Source organism: Nannizzia gypsea, genomic scaffold (genome assembly GCF_000150975.2).
Source record: "Nannizzia gypsea CBS 118893 supercont1.1 genomic scaffold, whole genome shotgun sequence".
Lineage (NCBI taxonomy): Eukaryota > Fungi > Ascomycota > Eurotiomycetes > Onygenales > Arthrodermataceae > Nannizzia > Nannizzia gypsea.
In genome coordinates this window covers 4,757,166-4,776,982 of record NW_003345201.1, presented here as the reverse complement: position 1 = coordinate 4,776,982, position 19,817 = coordinate 4,757,166, and the positions used below count along the sequence as shown (strand labels likewise).

The following is a 19,817-nucleotide window of genomic DNA, read 5'->3' as shown; positions in this document are numbered from 1 at the left end:
GTTAACTACTCCGTATATCCACGTCGCAAAGGCTCACCAGTGTAAAGTTGAGGTATTCGCCTGAAGAGGGAATGACATAGTTGGCATGGTAGTTATAGATATTTGGACGACTCTAACTAACTACTGCGGCCACCGTTAAGCAGCGATAGATCTGACGAAAGGATGCTCCAAAGCCATCTCTGTTATTGGACGCTTGGATGGGTCAATGATAAGAAGACGCTCTATGAAATCAATGCAAGACGCCGAGCGTATCTCCCGAGGAATTCACGATAACTCTTCTCTGGTGGTTCTAACACTGATGTATGCCTTTGCTTCACCTGTTTTAGGGTCGAGATACCCGCCACCTTCTATGGCCTGTGCAAATTCAAACTCACTTATAAATTCAGAATTTTCGGGAAATCTTATCTGATGAGTCGAAGTATCTTAGCCAAACACCATGCGGCCTGATGACCCTGGAATATCTTATTCCGAGGGCCAAAGAGGGTAGCTGACATGAGCCAATGCGTGATCTGTATTAAGTCCTTTAGTTATACAAGTTATTATTGCCGGGTGTTCTGGGCAAGATGACCATACGGTGACACCCAAAGACCATATATCTGACGAATACCATACCCCAAGTCTCTCCGTACTTCTGGGGCTCGACTTTCCTGAGTTTGAGCGCCTTGGTGGTTTTTGGCAACGCCCTCAGAAAAGGCTGCTAGGAAGTGAGTGACTTGATGTACAAGAACATATATCTCCAATACCTCAAATAATATCGTTATCCAGACCGCCCAGCTTCACCGTAGGGACTTAAAGCTCCAGGTTTGGCAGAAATATGTTATTTGGGTTCACATCTATTTGCATGTTGTTAGAATCACATACGAGAAGACTGGTGGGCGAAGACACAAACCGGTGTGAACTCCTCTAGTTTTCTGGAAGTGCTTCTAGAACGGATCTTGGTAAAAATTGCTGGTAGATTAGGGTTCGAGAACGGTTTCCTGTGCGGGCGCAAGCGCCAAAGATCTGTGTCTATCCACTCGAGAGCCATACGCTTGGTTACGGATGGTTGTGAAGGGGACCAATATTCAATTTCACCCTTCTCAGTAACATCCACTGCTTGGCGGATAAATCTGCATTCTTGTATTGCTGGATGCTTGGTGTCCGCGTAGCTCCATTTCCGACACAAGCTCCTTTATCGCAACATTACTAGGGATATCAAGTATAACTGACCAAGGAGTACTTTGATATACAGTTGATTAGTATGCTTAAGGTTTGATTTATTGTCAGACTGGGGTATAATGGCAGTTTTGTAGAGTGATGCCTCTTTAAGGATCTCAGGGGGCTTGTAAGATGACTTGTGGCTGGTCAAAGTACGGCCAAGCAAATTCGCCATATAACAAACCAGTTTATGGGAAATAAACAAACAAGAGACTCTTGCGAGCTGATGTTCACTTGCCCATTGCGCCCACCAGCGATCAATACTTGGTCAATTGCCGGAGGAGCCTAGGACGTAAGGGGTACATTTGATAGTCCAGGAAGTCAACACCGTGAACAAAGTTTGGGATTTAACCTTTTTTACCTAAAAAGGTTAAACCAGCGGCACGGAACATGCATAATCCGAGAACCGCTTGGACCCACTCTCAGCGCTTCCTTCGGTACTTATCATCAAGAAAAGATTGAGCTTGAGCGTTTCCTTCAAATTTCCTGTTATCGGCATGGAGTAGTTGATTATCATCAAACGCAAACTCTTAGTGTCTGGTAAATACTGATTGAAATTTTCTGGTGATCATTCTAGCCATGGGTGCCAGTGTCAGTACGCCCGTTTCACCTCCGGAAACCAAACCGGCAGCCGATGGCTGTCCAGTCGACCATAAGACTCGAGAGATCTGGCTAGCTCAAAATAAGAACGCCTCACCACACAATATTCCTTCCCAGGACTCAAAAGAACGTCCGGCTAAGCTTCAAAGACCCCTCTCTACCGATCGCGAAGTCAGTAGTATCCCACGAGCATTACCTTCTAGCAAACCAGTTTCTGAAGAGCCACCACCTCCTACGTCCCCATACGCGCAACAGCCTGCAGTACCGGTTGCTTCACACGGAATACCCTCGAATGCTGAATCCGAAACCGGCGCCGACGGCAAAACCGGAAACTGGATATATCCATCGGAACGACAATTCTTCGATGCAGTACTGCGCAAAAACAACACACCCTCATCTACAAAAAATGCGACTGAACTAGCCACATCCGTGGCGTCGATAATACCAATACATAATGCTGTGAACGAACGAGCTTGGGCGGAGATATTAGACTGGGAATCAAAGGGACCTACGTCGGATCCTGGAAGCAAAAAATGCGGAGGGCCCAAATTATACTCTTTCCGGGGGTTAGGGGCCGAGAGCCAATATTTGAGTCCGCGTGCAAGATGGAATGGCTTTTTGGGTTATCAGCTTCCCTTTGACCGGCACGATTGGGTTGTTGAGCGATGTGACGGCGCAAGGTTAGAATATGTTATTGATTTCTATCAGGGCAAATCCAACCAAAGAGGAGATGGAGGCAAGTTGAACTTCTTTTTAGATGTTCGGCCGAAGTTAAACTCCTGGGAAGGTATAAGAATGAGAGCCAGCCGGTTCGTAGGCCTGTAACTGGCTGCAGGGTTTACGGATAACGATAATATGGCAAAGGTGTCGGAATTGTAAGATATGTGTAAGATATATGTATATGCACAAAGAACAAAGCAAAAACAAAAACTTAGATGCCTCCACTCTCGTCATATCTCCGCCAAAAGCGGCTGGGGTATTAATATAGCTGGTGAGCTCTAGATTGAGAATAAACTGACAGCAGAAAAACATATGAAATAAGAAAATAAGCAGTAAAAAGAACGCATTCGCCGTAAACTCCTCGAGAAACAGTAGGAAGAAAGAAAAAAAAATGATACAAGTCGGCGGCTCAATTAGCCCGTTTACCTCAATCTCAACATTGGTTAATCAACTTAGCACAACTGCCAGCACAATAATAACTAGGATGATAGCCATGATGACTAGGAGGCAGCACATTTTGTTCCGAGCATTCTTCTGATGCCTGCTCGCAGTTCGAAGCTCACGCTCTGCTCCTCTTGTGTCATCTCTGGTGTTGTATACGTTCTCGCTGATGATGTCTATTTGTCCGCCTTGTTCTCGAACAATATGACCAACGTCTCGGAATAGCTCGTTGAGTTCCCCGACGCTCTGTTCAATATTTCGGATTTCAGCTTCACGTTCGATAATGAGCGCTTCTTGGAAATCAACATCGTCTTGCGAAGCGAGACGAGGTTGCTCCTGGAGTTGCTGTAGACTCTGGCTTTCCTCGCCTTCGGGGCCAGCGCGTGCAGTGGATTCCTCTATGGCCGTTCGTGCAGCTGCGGTGGATGCGCGTTGTTTTTCAAGGGCCCGGCGCTGGACGGCTTGAAATTCGTCAAGGGTAGATTTGAATTTGGATGAAAGGTTGTCTTGCGTCCATTTTTGAGCAGGCTGGGCGGCGTTATTGTATTAGTAAAACAAAGCACAAGCATGGAATTATGAAATGCATTGCTGATTGCACTCACAGTGACATCCTCCCATGCCTGAATCTTCTTGACCCCTTCCCCGGCTTCCCGGAACCCCTCTCTTGTCTCCTCAAGAAGATTGTGTACTCTCTCTCTTGCACGGTCTGTATCTCGCTTTGTCCCAAGAAGTGATATTTGGTTGGATAGCCGAGTAATATTAGAGGTCAAAGTGAATATTTTATTAGAAAGGAAGTCGGTCAGGCGTTGAAACTCCGGATCATCATGATACTCAGAGTCCGCTTGGCGCCTGCCTGATGGCTGCGCTTCCAGGGACGATAGCCTATCGAATGACATCCCAACTAGTATTCGAGACCAAACAGAAGCGCTGATATGTAGAGAAACAGCTAAGAGAAATATGAGTTCTGGTGTATATTAGACATGGAAGTGAGTGAGATGAAGGCTTGTTGCTTGTTGGTCGTCGTTCCTTGAGCTGGAGAAGAAAGCGTCATCAGGGCCGATCGCCGTGTCATGTGATAGCTCTTCATTGGCTGGAAAAGGCAGGTATTCCGCCGCACAGCTTTCCATTATCATCTCAGGACCGGCTTATTATTCGCTATCATAAGCGCAACGTTTGCCGCTAAGCGCGACTGGCTTTCAAAGCTGCTCATACAAATGTAGCAGGTACGGAATATTCGTTTATAGAAGTAAATTCGAGTTTATGGAGTGCTGATATTATATGACAGTGTCTTGGATTTGCATCTCTTTGCCCTTAAGGGATTGTGGAACTGGGTATCCGCGATGGCAGCTTCACCCTTTTGTGTTCTTGTAGCCTATAGCTTCTACTATATAGCACTAGAAATAAAAAGTTAATAATGGACGAATTCCCTCTATGGTGTCTAGTAATGGTAGCCTGTTGATGGCCACTTCGACTTCGTTCCCTCAACGATACTGAGCATGCTGTAACTTCTACTTACATAATCAGGTACCAACTGCGCCACATGAGGCTGGTGGCCGAGCTAGGTGGCTTTGCTTGTTGACTTTCTTCAGGCGACAAAAAAATACAGCGAGATAGAGATTAAAGAAAAGCAAAGCTGTTGAAGCAAGAGCTCACTGTCAATTCGAATTCCTCCCTGCGCGTATACCGACGGGTATTGTCCACGCTTCCTAGTCGCCCTATGTGGACGTTTCAGTGGGCTAGATACAATTAGCCATCCAGCGCCTCTCGGCTTCCAACATCACCAAGCTATGCGATAACCACCAACTACCTCCTGCTAGAAGCTCTCTTATCATCCCACCACCATGGCAGCATCTGTCAAGTTGAGGCCGTATAGACGGATATTGACGTCTACGCTTCATAGAAGATTTGTCCACGCTTCAGCTTTTGCGCTTCTGGCGTGTTATGCCGTTTCGTTTTTCATTGGAGTCAAGACATCCGGTAAGTGTCAACATGAAATACAACATTTCTAAAACTAGAATCCTAACTAATTACTTTAATTCAAGTGTTTTGGTCATGGTTTCCTATCGGGCCTTGCGGAGTTCGAGCTCTGCTTCTTTTTATTTCTGGGCTATGCATTTTTATACTACGAGTCGGGCAGATGCACGTCGGCGCGCGTATCGCAACATCTCATTTTCACAACATCAGACTTTCCGCCCTGTCTTTTAATTCCATACAAACCGTTGTCTGGTACATGTTCTCAGCATGGTGGTTTAGTGAAGTTTACAAATGGTCTTCCTCAGCTGATGCCCAATTGAACTGGGTGATTCCCGGAAAGTAAGTTATGCGAATGGTATCTTTGAGTTGATTAAAACCCGAATCTAATACGCTGGAATTAGGTCATATGAACGATCACACTTAAACGAACGACCGATATACCTTCACTGTTTCTTCATTATGTTAGCTCTTGTCCAATCATCACTGCATCTGTACTTCGACATGGATGAGGTCCCCGTCCCAGTCACAAAGCGAAGTCCTCTCACAACCAGCCGGAGAACACACCGCCTAGCTCCGCTTTCTGTGCAGTTTAGCAATATTGCTCCTAACATTATATTTGAATCGGTTGTTATTGGCTTCTCTACTGCAGTTCTCGGCCCCATACTCTATATGCTCGTCTTCCGTCGAACCGCGTGGAGCTGGACGCTGTACTTTGCAAAGCTTTTTTGGAATTTTCCACGGTCCGCAGCTGATCCGCCAGGCTTGCTTCCACCTTCCAACATAATGTTCCATCTTCGATCCGCAACATCTGGCTCTCTGCTCGTTGTGCTATGGCAGATATCAAATTTCCTGTTCTCTGCATTCCTCGGCCAGGCCCCGCTTAAGAAGGGCAGTCCACTCACAACTGGTGTTGCGGACCCTAATGGAAGCCTTATTAATGGACTAAAATCAAAGAAGGAGACAGTGCTAGCCTTTGCTTTCTGGGAGCTTTGCCTTATCAGCCAAGAATTCCCAGACAGACGGAAGGAAATATTCAAAGATATTGATAGAAACGGAGGTTCAGCCTGGAGCCAGATACTAAAAGCATCAGAGAATATTCTTAACGGTATTACAACGAGAATACAAGAACATCAAAACCCTCAACCACAAGCCAAGGGTACCGCCGATAGCCAACAAGAGTCTGGATCAAAAACACAGGAGATGGTACAAACTCTGCCTCGAATTACACAACCATCTAAAACTGAAAATATTCTACTTGCCTCGCCTAAACCTAATACACGTTCAGAAAAATTTGAAGCTGCATTTGGCACCGTGGCTAAGTCCTATGGGCAATCGCAGGATTGGACACCTGCAGCAAAGGCCAGAGCTCGTGCAGCTATAAATCACGCCTCTAATTCTCTGTTAAGCCCAGAGCAGAAGCGCACTATATCCAACTCAGCACAGGAACTGAAGCTCCTAACGAGCCCCCCGAGCGCAAGCGGTCCGCCTAACCCTATAATACAACAGTTCATGAAATCCCCGGTCGGGTTTCCTTTCAGGCAGTCATTTTCCAATCGCCTACGAGGGATTGTACTGGGCTCCCCGCATTCGAAGCTTGCAGCTATAATTGATGCTACAGAGTCTCTAAAATGCCTTTTGATAGCAAGTTTGGAGGAAGATCAGTTCGGTAAAGTCCAGGCCGATGTCCCTTCCGTGGTTAAGCTGTTCACTAGAACGATCATGACGCTTGAATCATTTGTTGGCAAGGATGGCCTGAAGCCACATTGGAGCGATGTTGACTCAACAAGCGCGGATGGGGTGCAGCATTCTCGATCAGTAGAGCAAGTTGAGATTGTGATTGACACCCTTAAAAGTGGGCTATCGGAATTACTGGGGGCGTTTAGCTTATATTTGAATGAGGTTGGTGTTGTAGGACAAGATTTGCAATTAGCAAGAGAAGCAGCGAAGAAAACCGATGTATGAAAGAGAAAAATGCTAGATAGAAGTCATAATACCCTTTTAATCAAACTATCAACATGTTATTGTCTTTTATCATGATAAGACTGTTGGTTTCTGCGGAACTTCGGAAGAGATTGCAGTATGTGGTTGAATAACGGTGATTTCGTTTATTACTATATCTTATTTTCGCCAAAGGCAACTAATTTCATTATTTACCAGCAGTAATCGAAGGCAACTATAAAAGTATTTTGGAAAGTGCCGCAGGGTGTCTGACTGGGAATTAGATTTGCCATGCCAGAAGGTGTGAGTATTATCTACATAACTAAAGCATTTGAAGCCACAAATGAGTATAAAAAAACCAAAATTTATAATACTGCATTACCAGCAGCACGTAACAACCATCTTACGTCGTTTGTCCACCCCCCCTCTACATCTGCAGGGGCAATCTTCATGGATGTTGATAATATTTCCGTATCGGTATCGGAGCCGTAGTTTCTTTCGGTTCCAGAGTCAGATAAAGTTTCTAACTGATCTGTAGAGCCTAGCTCAGTCGCTCCTTGTGCGTTGCCATCAGTATAGAAATGTGCTCTCTGTCCAGGTCGGTAAGTACTGTTCGCGATAGGTGGCTGAACTGATTCGTCCTCGGAACCAAATACGGTCCATTCAACCAATCTATCTATCCATGAGCCTAGGCCAAGGCCACGTTCCCGAGTGAGACGATGCACCTCGACTTCACTAAACTCTTCATCATCAGAATCTTCTTCGCTTGAGTCGGAATCATAGTATTCCTGATATGCCATGGGTAGTGTGCTACTTTGTCCACTTTCACGGCTTGCAGTATTTCCAGCTTCGGGCAAACGAGTCTGCAAAGCAGCTAGTTCTTCTCGAATTGACTCATCCAGAAAATCAGGAACTAGCCCAGGAATGTCTCTTGACCGCGGGGTAACAGCACCAGACTGGAGAGATTGTCCTGTAGGGTGGTGAGATGGTGTCATAACAAGGTCAACTCGACTGGAGCGTTTGCTTGTTGCATGGGAATGGGAACCCCTCCTTGATCGGGCCAGAGGAGTCGATATTCCTGACCGACGACCTTGAAATTCTTGTCTCCCGCGACTATGGGGTTTCTGTCCATCTTCGTTATGTGAAACGAGGCTGGTGGAGCTTTCCCGTTTGACTAACCATGACTGGCCCTTTTCTTCACGGGTTGATGACGCCAGCGCCAAACCGGTCCGTAGTATCCATTCATCGTCTGGCATTCGTGGTGTAGATGTTCCGCTAGACCCTACCTTTCTGCTTCTCGGATTATAGCTTTTAGATCGTTTGTGATGTCGTAGTTGCTGATGGTGTAGCGGTCCTGCAACATCAAGGGCATATAAACGTGATTCGCTCATCAGCGCCCTTTGAGCGTCCTTCTTCTTTCTCGCAAGATTCGTCTGGGACACATTTCGAGATTGAGATAGCAGTGATGGGGTTGCAGGCACAGATATACTGGAGAGATATGAGCTGGTCATATTAGAAGGTTGGTATGTACTCTGCTCAGGACCTATTCCAGCTCTATCTTGGTCGATGGAGAGATCGTAGTTTTCATCCTCGGCATCATAGTCAAGAGGCAATCGGGAGCTTAATGGTGCCATAGAAATGTGCTGCAATGACGTGTGAGAACGGCGGGGACGAAACCCGTAGGACTCAGAGTTGGCTAACGACTATTCAGAGGTGTTAGATGTTAGATACTCTTATAGCCGGTGGTATGTCCATCACGAACCTCCATAGTAGTAGCTACGAAGAGCAGCCTGAATTTAGCGCTTGGCCTAGGGAAACAAAAACACCCTCTACAGCCTCTGCTAACACAGACTTATCAAATTGTCAATAACCCATGTGTTGTTCACGTATTGAGCCCTGGCTGGCCGCTGTATCGGTGTTAAATGAAGTCTTCAGGACCTTCCGATCCAAGTTCCCGTCGTGGGGAGAAAGCAATGGGCGCTAAGCCTAGAATGGATAACCTCATGCAACGCACAGACCATTCTACATCAGTTATCGATAAGGCATGTGGACAAGAGAAAGCACGTGAAATATAGGCTTGAAATAACGTAAGAGGTCGAAGGGTGTAGAAGTTGTACCAAGTCAATAATGAGAGCCCAACGAATATGGGCCTTTTAGATTGTGATATTTCTATAACATCGCGCTTTTTGAAACGGTAATTTGCTACAGTAAAAACCCAAAATGAGAAAAGAGCTCTATGATAAAAAGGGTAGGACAACGCTCAGACAATTTGCCCCTTCTGCACCACGAAGGCCTGAATAGCCGATATCGCAGCCCAGAGTCTGTTCTCAGCTTCCGGGAACACCAGAGATCGTTCTCCATAAAACACCTCATCGCTGACTTCCTCAGGGTGCCGGGGGAGGCAGTGCATGAAACGCCAGCCTTCATTAGCCCCTCCGCGTTTTGCGAGCTCGGTAGTAACTTGGAACCCTTCAAACGCCCTCAAGCGCTGTAGTTTCTCTTCCTCTTGCCCCATGGATACCCAAGTATCAGTTACAATCACATCTGCTTTCTTGACCGCCTCTTCAGGGGAACAGGTCTGTGTCAGTGTACCGGGGCTTCGGGTACCCTCTTCCGCACTCTTAACAAGGTCAACAATATGAGTGGGTATCTCGTAACCTTTGGGAGTGGCAACAGCGACATCTACTCCCATTTTAGTTGCTCCAATGGCAAGGTCAAACAGCACGTTGTTTGCATCGCCAACCCAGGCTATCTTCAACCCTTCCAGCCCCAGGGAAGACGATGCACTCTGACTTGAGATAGATTGAGGTGCAAAGGTTTCTTTTATCGTGATGAAATCGGCTATGGTTTGTAGGGGATGGAACGTGTCACACAGAGCATTTATCACCGGAACGGTCGAGTGCTTGGCAAGGTTGGCCACGTCGGAGTGTGGCCCAACACGGGCAACAATGCATGATACCATGGAGGAGAGAACAACCGAAGTGTCGTAAAGAGATTCATTAACACCTAATTGGATATCGTCTTTCCCAAGAAACATCGGATGACCACCCATGCGTGTCACCGCTCCTTCCGTAGAAACTCTGGTTCGCGTGCTTCGCTTGTGGAAGACCATGGCAACTGTCTGGCCAGACAATGCGCCTCTGAGAGTCTCCGGAGTAGATCCAGATTTGATTGCCTGTTTATGAGACAGGCCATTTCGGACTAGAGCGGTGAACTCTGCCGGGGTAAGGTCTGCAATGGAGAGGAGATGTCTTGGTGATATGGCCGAAGGAGTAGCGTAATGCCGAGACTGGAGCTTTGCAATGTGCCCAATGCATCTTCTTCGAAGAATGGAATGCATCTTATTCGATCTTTATGTCACTGGGTACAAGTGGACGTCCCTGGCTGCTCACGTTGAAGCTCCAGTTATTACTGCAGGGGTACGTAAAGTCAATAAATTAGAGCAACAAAAGGCGAACAGACGCCGACCAATTGAACCAAAGGGCAGTTAAAAGACAAGCAGAATATTTTACCTTGTTCAGACTTTCACAGATGTGTTAGTAACTCTCTTCCTTTTCTTTGTCGCCGTTTGTGCTTCTTCACAAGAGTCATCGACGGCTAAAAAGAAGGAACAACGGAACAACTTAATACTGGGTTTTATTACATAATCAAGTGGATGCGGAGCCCCGGTCACGCTCGCGCTAACGCAAGCAGGCAACGTCAGGCGGCGCTTCCAGGCGCTTTTCAGTCGTCGTCGCTTGACATCATTGCCGGCGGTTGAGAGAGACGACATGCAACCCAGGAACATCGAAGGCTATGGAGATTTCATTGTGGTTCTCGCTGTGATAACACGTACCCTAGACCGCTGTCAATTCAGACAGGATGACCAATAATAGTACCACCTCTTCACCGGGGAAATGGCAATCCTCACGGCCGTTTAACCACCCGGAAGACCACGATCGCGACCAAGGCTTGTCGGAAACAACGCCACTACTTGCTCATAGGGACGAAGACCTAGAGGATGATGACGATTCCGCCGACTCGGTAGCTCAGCAGAAGAAGCGTGGGCTGCGATGGCCTACGGTGACCGCACTCGTCGTTCTTTGTCTCTCAGTCATTGCCATTTTGATCCTAGGATTCGCTGCCCCATCGATGATGAAACAATATGTCCAAGAAGCCACCACGTTCAAGCCAACCGGTCTTTCTATTACATCTTTTACGCCCTCTGGAATAAAAGCGAGGGTGCGTGGTACCCTAGTTTTGGATGCATCTCGTGTGAAGAACCCTACCATCCGGGATCTGGGCAGATTCGGCACTTGGATAGGACGTGAGGTTGAGACCGAAAACTCGATGGTGGAAGTATACCTCCCAGAGTATGATGATGCACTGCTGGCCACTGTTACCATTCCTCCGATCAAAGTTACTGTTCGAAATGGATATCTTAATGAGATCGACTTTATTGCAGAGCTGGCTACGGGTGATCCGGATGGAATCAAGGGAGCTATTAGTGACTTTATTGAAGGGAATATCGCTCAATTGAGCCTTAAAGGAATGGCGAAGGTCCCATTGAAGTCTGGTATTCTGTACTTAGGATCACAACATATTACAGAGACTGTGGTACTTCAAGGTCCGGTTCCCACGCCTCCTCTGTTTTGCTCTCATCTCACCCCTTTAAAGAAAGAATACTTCTATGAAAAAGTGCTAATACTCTTTCTAGACTTCTCCTCTCCTCCGGATTTTAACATTACCAAATTGGATGTTCATGAGCGTTCGGGTCCCGGCAAATCAAAAGCCATAGTTGCTGATGTGTCTGTTGCAATCTCGAATCGGTACCCTGTCCACTTGACATTACCACCTGTCGAGTTCAATATACTTGTTCCTAGCTGCGCTCCTGATGATGCCTACATTATGGTGGCGAATGCCACAACAGACTCAGTGAGTATTGAGCCGAGCGAACCAGTAACCATATCTATGCATGGCTTTGCACCCAAGGTTCCGCAAGAACTAATTAGCAGCTGTCCTGGAACTACCACGTCGCCACTTGATTTGTTGATCAGTAAGTACATTCGTGGACTCGTTACCACAATTTATGTACGTGGAGGATCCCTGGTCTCTCCGGCTGTCCCTCAGTGGTTACAGGAACTGCTGAATAGTGTTACCATCCCATTCCCTTTTACTAGCCCAGGGTTTTCACGATTAATTAAACGCTTCTCGATGAAAAATGTTCAATTCTACCTTCCTAGCCCGTTTGCGAAACCAAATACCCCAGAATCTATGCCCAAGGTTTCAGCATTGGTACAAGCTGTTGTTGATTTACCCAGGCAGCTTGATGTCCCTGTGAACGTCTCACGGGTCCGCACCAATGCTAATGTGTTCTATCATGACCACAAACTTGGCATTATCGACATAAAGGAGTGGCAGAATGCAAGAGTCCGACGAGTCGTAGATGACTCAGATGGAAAGCCAACAATGGTAGTAGAATTCGATATTCAAAAGGCACCCCTGCAGGTAACGGATGAGGATCTCTTATCTGAAGTCCTACAAAAGATGCTTTTCGAACGCCAAGATATCCCCCTTCGAGTCGATGCCCATGTCGACGCAGAGCTGCAGTCAGCCCTTGGCGAGTTTATCGTCCGAGACATTCCTTCCGGTGGAAATATCATCGTTCGACGTGAGTCTAATACACTCCAATAAGAGGCATAGGAGTGATACCTGGTACTAATTGTCCCAAAGCACCATACGGTTCAGGCGCTACTTTTAACGATATAAATCTTCATATGCAGTCTATCAAGGTTGTTGAAACCACGAAGGATAGCGTACTTTCCCGGGTTACTGTGGATTTTACCAACCCGACCAATTACACTGCACATATGCCTTACTTCGACATCAAATTGGTTCATAATTCTAGCGATGTTGCGCATATAATCGGGCATAACCTTCATATTCACCCAGGGCAAAATACAGGAGTCAAGATCGATGCGTTGTGGAGCCCCTTGGAATCGGGCAGTAAGGAGGGCGCGACTGCAGGGCGGGACCTCGTGTCGAAATGTGTTTCGGGTAACGTCCATAAACTTTCAAACTGTTTCTAAATAAAGAAGCTAACAGCTTTTCAGGGAAAAACACAACCGTTACCCTCAAGGCATATACAAACACTATCCCATCACTCCCTCGACTTGGCAAAGCATTATCCAAGGTTGAGATTGAAGTTCCTCTCCCTAAGCTACACCTTCCTGGCCAGGGGGATGGAAACAGCGGATCATTGATCAAAGATGCAACGGTATTATTGTCCCTTCTCCAGAATTTTGAGACTTGATCACCTACCCTTGGCTGCGGGACTATTTCCGTTACCGAGCCGGAGTTCGGGTTGTGCTGGCTCAGCACACTATGCCGGCCCGTATACCTTCCTGAACACGTTTTCACCTTCCCTTATTCTTGGATGGAAATTCTGAGAAAGCAAATGTTTACTTCGCTCTCCTTCCGAGTAGTTACATCTTTTGACGTCTACTGCCGATTTTACAATTATGTCGCCGCTCTCGTCAGAGACTCTTTATATCACGCACATCAACGCCACGTCATTTTTCAACCACACGTCTCCTGTTGGTACAATTCAATACGATATGTCTTTCGCAGTCCCGCCAGGGTCGTCTCTCTCTCCGAGACTCCCTGTCCACCCTGACCTGACCGGTGCAGGCTACCAGGCATTAAAGGATGCTTTGGGTGGGGCCCTGCATCTCGATTTATTGGCTGACATCGGAGTCAGGCTGGGAGAATATAGGCAAACTGTCGATTACACGGGCCAAGGAATAGGAATAAATGTGGGCTGGTAACCTGCCGTGACCCTTTCTTTCTCTATGTTTTGATCATTTCGTTGCATACCCCCGTACGGCCATTTTGAGGAGTCCTGGTGGTTGGGAACAACTTTGCGTTGGGCTTTTTTTTTCGCTTTTGAGCTATATATGTCCGACGAGGTCATTTTGTACTTTGGATACTGTTCTTCGCATAGAGGAGCGAGTTTAGACGTTAGTCCTGACTGGATGTGAATAGAATCTCGGTTAGGGTTCATGCGATTCATGAGTGCATGATAAGAACATGCCACGCCTGCCACACCGTTACGTCGAACTTCCTTCCATGCAATGCCGCTTGGCTCCTCATAATCGGTATCATTCGGATAAGCTGACTGCCTGGCAAGGGAGCCCCTTCGGCCCGGTGATAATCGCCAAGCATTATCCTTGGCATCAGTATCAAAAACACCATGAACTCCGAACTAGTTGAGGATCCTGGACTCTTGGATGCATCGAACTTTAACCGTTGCTTTCCACTGACGGCGTGTTATTAGATGACAAGAACAGGGTTGGATTCGTTCAAGCCACTGAGAGAGAAGTGCTTTCAAGTCCAAGAAATACAAGCAAGATGCACGATGCACGCCGCAGGAAACAAGCATGGCCTAGCATGCGCTGCTATATTTACGACACAGCGTCCGGACCAGGACATCAACGAAGCCCGAGCTCATACGATCGATTGAAGTAGTCTCTGTATTATATATTGTTCCATGCATCGGTTGTAAGCCTGCAGCCGCTAGACACCTTCGGTTTCCGGAGACTATCCGCGTCCCTCGATATACCACCCCCGAAGGAACAAGGTTTCGAGTTCCGAGCGCAGCTAGCTACAGAGTCCTTTGTCAAGGCTGATTTTATTATCGAGTCCGCCACCTACTATTATTTCACTGGGTTGTGTTTTGGAAGAGTCCTGGACACGGCATTGTGTGTCCAAACCGGCTTTGAGTTCTCCACCTGGTATCCTGCATGTTCAGGGTATAAAAAATAGAATCCTGGGTTGCCGAAGCAATGGCCTGATTTCGAGCATCGACCGAAAATGCAACCGAGCTCTGTGGGGTTACTCCTTGGTGAAAGAGTCGCCTCTTCACACCAGCTAAGCTGAAAAAACAACGGAGAGGATAATCAACATGCCCTCTAGCTCGTATCTGCACAAAGGTGGGAATATCAAGAAGCTTGACAGCAAAGGAAATGAGTATAACAATTTTAACTAAAGTACTCCATACGGCGATTAATCTGGATCCTACCAAGAGAGATTTCTCTTTTCATCGACAACAACAATCCGTCGTTGATGAAATACTATCTATTAAGGAAAAAGGAACATTTCCATCGTATATCGCATTCTCAACGTCATCCCAACAACTGGCTACCTACGGAATGGCATCCTGCACGTCACCCCCGGTAGATGGAATAATATTGCTTTTCACACTTGCATGCTCCCCTTCAAGAAGGTAGGCGCTACATCTACCCAATGCATCCGTAGACTCACATTCGGTGGATCGGCACAGCGCAGTCAGCGAGATTTGGCTCCCGTTCCCACCAACTCCGTTGAACATGTGCCCCATGCATGGAAGACATATCCCAGATGGAAGGACATGGCGGCCCTTGGTGGCACTCAGACATCAAGGGTATCATCCTAAGATACCTCTTTTTTCTCAATTTTTTAAAAAGGAGATCGATTATCGTTGCCTACCACACCGAGTTTTGTTTCTCAGGAAAATTCTTCTCAGTTGGTTTCCCGATAAATAACTGCGTTTCGGAATACGCATACGAGATATCGGTTATCCTCTACACAAGGACATTCATCCACCACATTTTGTTGCGGCCTTGATGATTCTACCATGTTGTGGCAAGAAACCTTCCAATTAGAGAAGTAGTGGGACGATACCCCTGGAATGTTCATGCACTCCCTTGCATACTTGAAAGCGTGGGAATTCTAATTTGGGACCACAATGTCTTAAAATAGAAACCTGTACGGTTTACAACTCCCCTCCATTGGTCGCGTGTTTCGAGATCATGACCGCGAGTCAGCTCACGATTATTCTCTCTCTAGAGATTCTGGGCAAATCCCTGATCGGCGTTATCCTAGCAAGCCTTCAACAACCTTTCTTGATATGAGTAGGCATGGTATGGATTGGGATGCTTACTCGGAGGCAAGATCACCACGAAAGCATTGACATGCACGTTTACGGGGTATGGCTCGTAGGAATGCGTCGGGAAATTGGTTTGTTGAGCAGGAGAATATCCTCTTCTCCATTGACGGAGATGTAATCTCTGTCTCACTCGCCCTTGTTCCCCGTCCTGCATTCGAGTATGCAAGACCAGGCCTGTCGTTTAGGTACAACTTCACAGTTCCGATTAAGAGCTCGGCCATCCTGCTTGTATGCGATACAATCCGCCACAGGAGAGGCCGATTGTGGCCTTCAAAGATGGAGATGATATATCCCTATCCACTCGGGGCTATGGAGGGTTGAATGAATATAAATATCTTGAAGATCCACCTTCATCTCTCAACCCAAAGAGATCAAGATCACTGATTCTCACAGCAAGTTATTCTTTAATCCACCCTAACAATGAGGCTAAATAATATTTTCAATGCTGGCTTCTTAGCCACTGCTGCCACTGCCTTATCCATTCCCCGCGGGAAAGGTTCCCTTCCTGGTCCCTCATTTAGCCCCCCTCCAAATGTTGACAGCGACAGCCATGTTATTCAGTGCAATTACCCTTCGATGAAAGGTTGGGCAGCCGACAAGAGCAGCAAAACTGGTTGGCTAAAGTGGGTTGGTGATGGGCCTGCGCCGGCTCCAGGAGCTTTCAACATTACTACAGATTATGAAAAAATATTCCCGGAGGGTGTGACGAGGAAGGTAAGATTTGCCGTTTATCCTTTTTCCCTCTTTGTGTTTGAAGATACAATCTAACCTTCTGGCTGGGAAGTACAATTTGGTGGTGGATGAAGGCTCTGTCAATCTCGACGGAGTGGATGCAAACCATGCGATGCTCTTTAATGGCCAGTATCCAGGCCCTTGGATTCGTTAGTTTTCCTCCCACTATTTTGGTCCTGGACGCCTTATTAACATATTAATTGGCTAGAGGCATGTTGGGGTGACATTGTTGGTTAGTACTTCCCAGAAACCCCATATACTACTGTGATACTAACTCAGGTCAGAAATAACTGTTACCAACAAGCTGAAATACAATGGAACTGCCCTCCATTGCCATGGCCTTCGAATGTTCGATAATCTTCTCATGGACGGTGTACCCGGTGTTACACAATGTCCCATTGCACCAGAGGATACCTTCACATACAGGTTTAGAGCTACTCAGTACGGTTCAACGTGGTATCACAGCCACTATTCTCTACAGTACTCCGACGGCTTAGTTGGTCCTTTGACTATTCATGGCCCTTCAAGTGCAGAATATGATGCATCCATTGATCCTCTCCTTTTGGGTGACCATCTTCATAGGAGCGCTTTCCAAGACTACTATAAAGTGCAGACCAGGATACCCCCAGAAATGGACAGCCAAATTCTGAATGGAATTGGTATGTGATAGTTTTAACTTCCTAGGAGCCTGATGCTGATGGTAATTATAGGGAACTATAACAACGATCCAAGCCGGAAGCCCTATAGCACACTTGTGAAAGCAGTAAGTAACCAAATGCTTGTTCAGAAAAACTGTACGCCCGGAACCTAACATAAATCTTGTGAAGGGCAAAAAATATTTAATGCGGCTGATTAATACATCCACCGACACTACCTTCATCTTCTCCATTGATAAACACAATTTTACTGTCATTGGTGCCGATCTTGTTCCATTGGAGCCATATGACACTTCTCACATTCTAATCGGCATTGGTAAGTCACAGCACACTTTGACTTGAAAGCGAAAAGAGAGAGAAAGGAGATCTAATGTGATTAGGCCAACGCTATCATGTCATTCTCAATACCCTACCAGACGTACAGGACGGGGATTCCTTCTGGATTCGCATGGCCCCTGCTGGAGATGGGTGCAGCAGATTTCGGAAAGATCATGTACCTGATGAAAGGATGGGAGCATTATACTACGGAAAGAAGACCGAGGCGCTGCCCAAATCTGAAGGGGGAGGATACGATATAAGTTGCCGCGATGAACCATATGAGCGACTGAAACCAATCCAGAAATGGAATGTACCAGATCCACTATTGGCACCAGGCTTGATGTCAAAGACTCAGAAAATCGGCATTGATATCTGGAACCCCCCAGGTCGCCCCGCCGATGCACCAAAAATTGCAAACTGGGGAGTCGGGCCGCAACCAATGTGGCTGAACTACTCTAAACCCATCGTGAAAAACATGAACATAGAAGACTGGCCTGAAACTTGGTCCGTTTACCGAGCAAACGACTTTACACATGAGCAGTGGGTATACCTTGTTGTTACAGGGCAAGAAAAACAAGCGGAGCTGGGGAGAACACAGGCTCCAAATGCCCATCCGGTATGTTTATAAAAGACAATTGTTCCACCACACAGTGTGGTCAAACGCTAACACTATCAAAACAGATTCACTTCCATGGCCATGATTTTGCTCTCCTGCAGCAGTCTTACGAACCGTTTAACAGCAAAACCCTGAACCTCAAGCTTGACAATCCACCTCGCCGGGATGTCGTTCTGCTCCCCAGCAACGGCTTTGTTGTCCTTGCATTTAAGGCTGATAACCCTGGTTCCTGGCTTATGCACTGCCACATCGCATGGCATGCTTCTGCTGGCCTCGCTCTCCAAATCTTGGAGGATAAAAACGACGTCATAAAGTATCTCAAGTCTCACCCTGAAGATGTCAAGGAGATGCACCGGGTGTGCGACAATTGGGATAAATGGTACGGCAATGCCGACAACCATTATCCCGCCGACTACTTCCAGGAAGACTCTGGTATATAAAGGTTAATTTTCTACTTTCTTTCCTTTTTTTATATATTTCCTTTATTAATATATTGTACTCTTCTATATATCCCTTGATGTTATAGTGTTACTGTTAGATACCTAGATGACTTGAATACATCCCATCTACTTTTATTGGTTTGACTGATCATTGGAACAGTATATATATTGCCTGTCCTAATTATGCGACTGTGAGAGTAATTACGGATGAAATAGTTCTTATATCTAGAAGGCAGAAATGGGAAGGACTCTGCGGCAAGGAGAATATATTCACTTGTGAAATACATAGGACATAACATCAACTCGTTATAAGCATAGAAAACTGAAACATTTGAGGCTCGTCGTTAACATAATCATCAATCATCACTTTGGTTGAATACATCAAAAATGAAAGGAAGAAAAAAAAATACAAAACTTAATCCCACCGGTTCAGTTATACACGTATGTAGCTGGTAGAGGACCGGTATATTCAAATCCCGCCACGTCTGCCCTATAACAAGACTTTGAAGGGTCTTGGATTCCGGGAACTGTGATATTGTTGAAGGGGCCAAATAGCTGGTAGTAGCCCTTCCGCAGCTCGGGATTTGGACACGCCCACCACCATGTTCCTGGTTGATTTGGCACAAAGACCCAGTCGTATGCGTAATTCAGGTTCGCTGTGTGTGAGCCTGGAGGCATTACGGGGTCGGATGGCGATGTATATCGCAAGGCACCGTCTGCGTCGAGATATATACGCTGGCCACCTTCAACGCCAACACTCTATTCCAACAATTAGCACTGGAGAATCTAAAAAGAGGGAGTGCAAGGGGTAAGGGTGTAGAAAAAGGACCACTTACCAGAGAATCCATTTTGCCTCCATTAAGAACTGTCTCGTTTATTTCAGAGCACTTGTTGTCTGGACAGGACGTCGAAGGCTCCCCTCCAACCCAGAAGCGTGATTCGTATGCCTGGAGGTATTCTTCTCGAGAGGGATCCTTCTTCATAACTCTCATGGTGACGGCCTTAAAGGGCGCTTCCCAGCCTGGATCCCGCTTCTGTGTAGACTCATGGACTGGCACAGCGGCACTTAGGGCCAGGAAGAAAGGTAGAAGTGATATTGTCTTCATGGCTAATATATCTGAGGCTGTGTCTCAAGATTTAAAAACTGCTTGCTTGGGTATTAAATCAGGTTCTCGATAGCTTGATGCTCCAAGGCAGATGGACACTGCGGTGATATATAT

General features: G+C 46.5%; 10 protein-coding genes across 10 annotated transcripts; 5 read left to right on the top strand and 5 right to left on the bottom strand.

Moving 5' to 3' along the window:
* Positions 1-539: 539 nt before the first annotated feature.
* On the bottom strand, positions 540-1,372 carry MGYG_01749 (hypothetical protein; the record flags this gene model as incomplete). The annotated part of the gene is made up of 3 exons (XM_003177635.1): positions 540-697; positions 886-1,169; positions 1,230-1,372. 3 exons carry the CDS (start codon positions 1,370-1,372, stop codon positions 540-542), a joined length of 585 nt encoding a protein of 194 aa, XP_003177683.1.
* A 404-nt stretch (positions 1,373-1,776) lies between these two features.
* MGYG_01748 (cytochrome c1 heme lyase) lies at positions 1,777-2,622 on the top strand (the record flags this gene model as incomplete). Its single annotated transcript, XM_003177634.1, has 1 exon — positions 1,777-2,622. The coding sequence occupies one exon, from the start codon at positions 1,777-1,779 to the stop codon at positions 2,620-2,622; it is 846 nt and encodes a 281-aa protein (XP_003177682.1).
* A 342-nt stretch (positions 2,623-2,964) lies between these two features.
* On the bottom strand, positions 2,965-3,854 carry MGYG_01747 (syntaxin; the record flags this gene model as incomplete). Its single annotated transcript, XM_003177633.1, has 2 exons — positions 2,965-3,486; positions 3,561-3,854. The coding sequence occupies 2 exons, from the start codon at positions 3,852-3,854 to the stop codon at positions 2,965-2,967; spliced, it is 816 nt and encodes a 271-aa protein (XP_003177681.1).
* Positions 3,855-4,799: 945 nt separating this feature from the next.
* Positions 4,800-6,894, top strand: MGYG_01746 (nuclear envelope protein; the record flags this gene model as incomplete). Its single annotated transcript, XM_003177632.1, has 3 exons — positions 4,800-4,935; positions 5,001-5,271; positions 5,334-6,894. The coding sequence occupies 3 exons, from the start codon at positions 4,800-4,802 to the stop codon at positions 6,892-6,894; spliced, it is 1,968 nt and encodes a 655-aa protein (XP_003177680.1).
* A 341-nt stretch (positions 6,895-7,235) lies between these two features.
* On the bottom strand, positions 7,236-8,638 carry MGYG_01745 (hypothetical protein; the record flags this gene model as incomplete). The annotated part of the gene is made up of 2 exons (XM_003177631.1): positions 7,236-8,573; positions 8,633-8,638. The coding sequence occupies 2 exons, from the start codon at positions 8,636-8,638 to the stop codon at positions 7,236-7,238; spliced, it is 1,344 nt and encodes a 447-aa protein (XP_003177679.1).
* Positions 8,639-9,130: 492 nt separating this feature from the next.
* Positions 9,131-10,210, bottom strand: MGYG_01744 (ornithine carbamoyltransferase; the record flags this gene model as incomplete). The annotated part of the gene is made up of 1 exon (XM_003177630.1): positions 9,131-10,210. The coding sequence occupies one exon, from the start codon at positions 10,208-10,210 to the stop codon at positions 9,131-9,133; it is 1,080 nt and encodes a 359-aa protein (XP_003177678.1).
* Positions 10,211-10,731: 521 nt separating this feature from the next.
* MGYG_01743 (hypothetical protein) lies at positions 10,732-13,676 on the top strand (the record flags this gene model as incomplete). The annotated part of the gene is made up of 5 exons (XM_003177629.1): positions 10,732-11,476; positions 11,567-12,520; positions 12,583-12,906; positions 12,963-13,126; positions 13,335-13,676. 5 exons carry the CDS (start codon positions 10,732-10,734, stop codon positions 13,674-13,676), a joined length of 2,529 nt encoding a protein of 842 aa, XP_003177677.1.
* Positions 13,677-14,812: 1,136 nt separating this feature from the next.
* On the top strand, positions 14,813-15,322 carry MGYG_01742 (hypothetical protein; the record flags this gene model as incomplete). Its single annotated transcript, XM_003177628.1, has 2 exons — positions 14,813-14,877; positions 15,001-15,322. The coding sequence occupies 2 exons, from the start codon at positions 14,813-14,815 to the stop codon at positions 15,320-15,322; spliced, it is 387 nt and encodes a 128-aa protein (XP_003177676.1).
* Positions 15,323-16,255: 933 nt separating this feature from the next.
* Positions 16,256-18,597, top strand: MGYG_01741 (laccase-1; the record flags this gene model as incomplete). The annotated part of the gene is made up of 8 exons (XM_003177627.1): positions 16,256-16,549; positions 16,620-16,716; positions 16,776-16,799; positions 16,852-17,226; positions 17,278-17,330; positions 17,395-17,539; positions 17,604-18,157; positions 18,223-18,597. The coding sequence occupies 8 exons, from the start codon at positions 16,256-16,258 to the stop codon at positions 18,595-18,597; spliced, it is 1,917 nt and encodes a 638-aa protein (XP_003177675.1).
* Positions 18,598-19,026: 429 nt separating this feature from the next.
* On the bottom strand, positions 19,027-19,703 carry MGYG_01740 (hypothetical protein; the record flags this gene model as incomplete). The annotated part of the gene is made up of 2 exons (XM_003177626.1): positions 19,027-19,356; positions 19,434-19,703. The coding sequence occupies 2 exons, from the start codon at positions 19,701-19,703 to the stop codon at positions 19,027-19,029; spliced, it is 600 nt and encodes a 199-aa protein (XP_003177674.1).
* Positions 19,704-19,817: the final 114 nt, after the last annotated feature.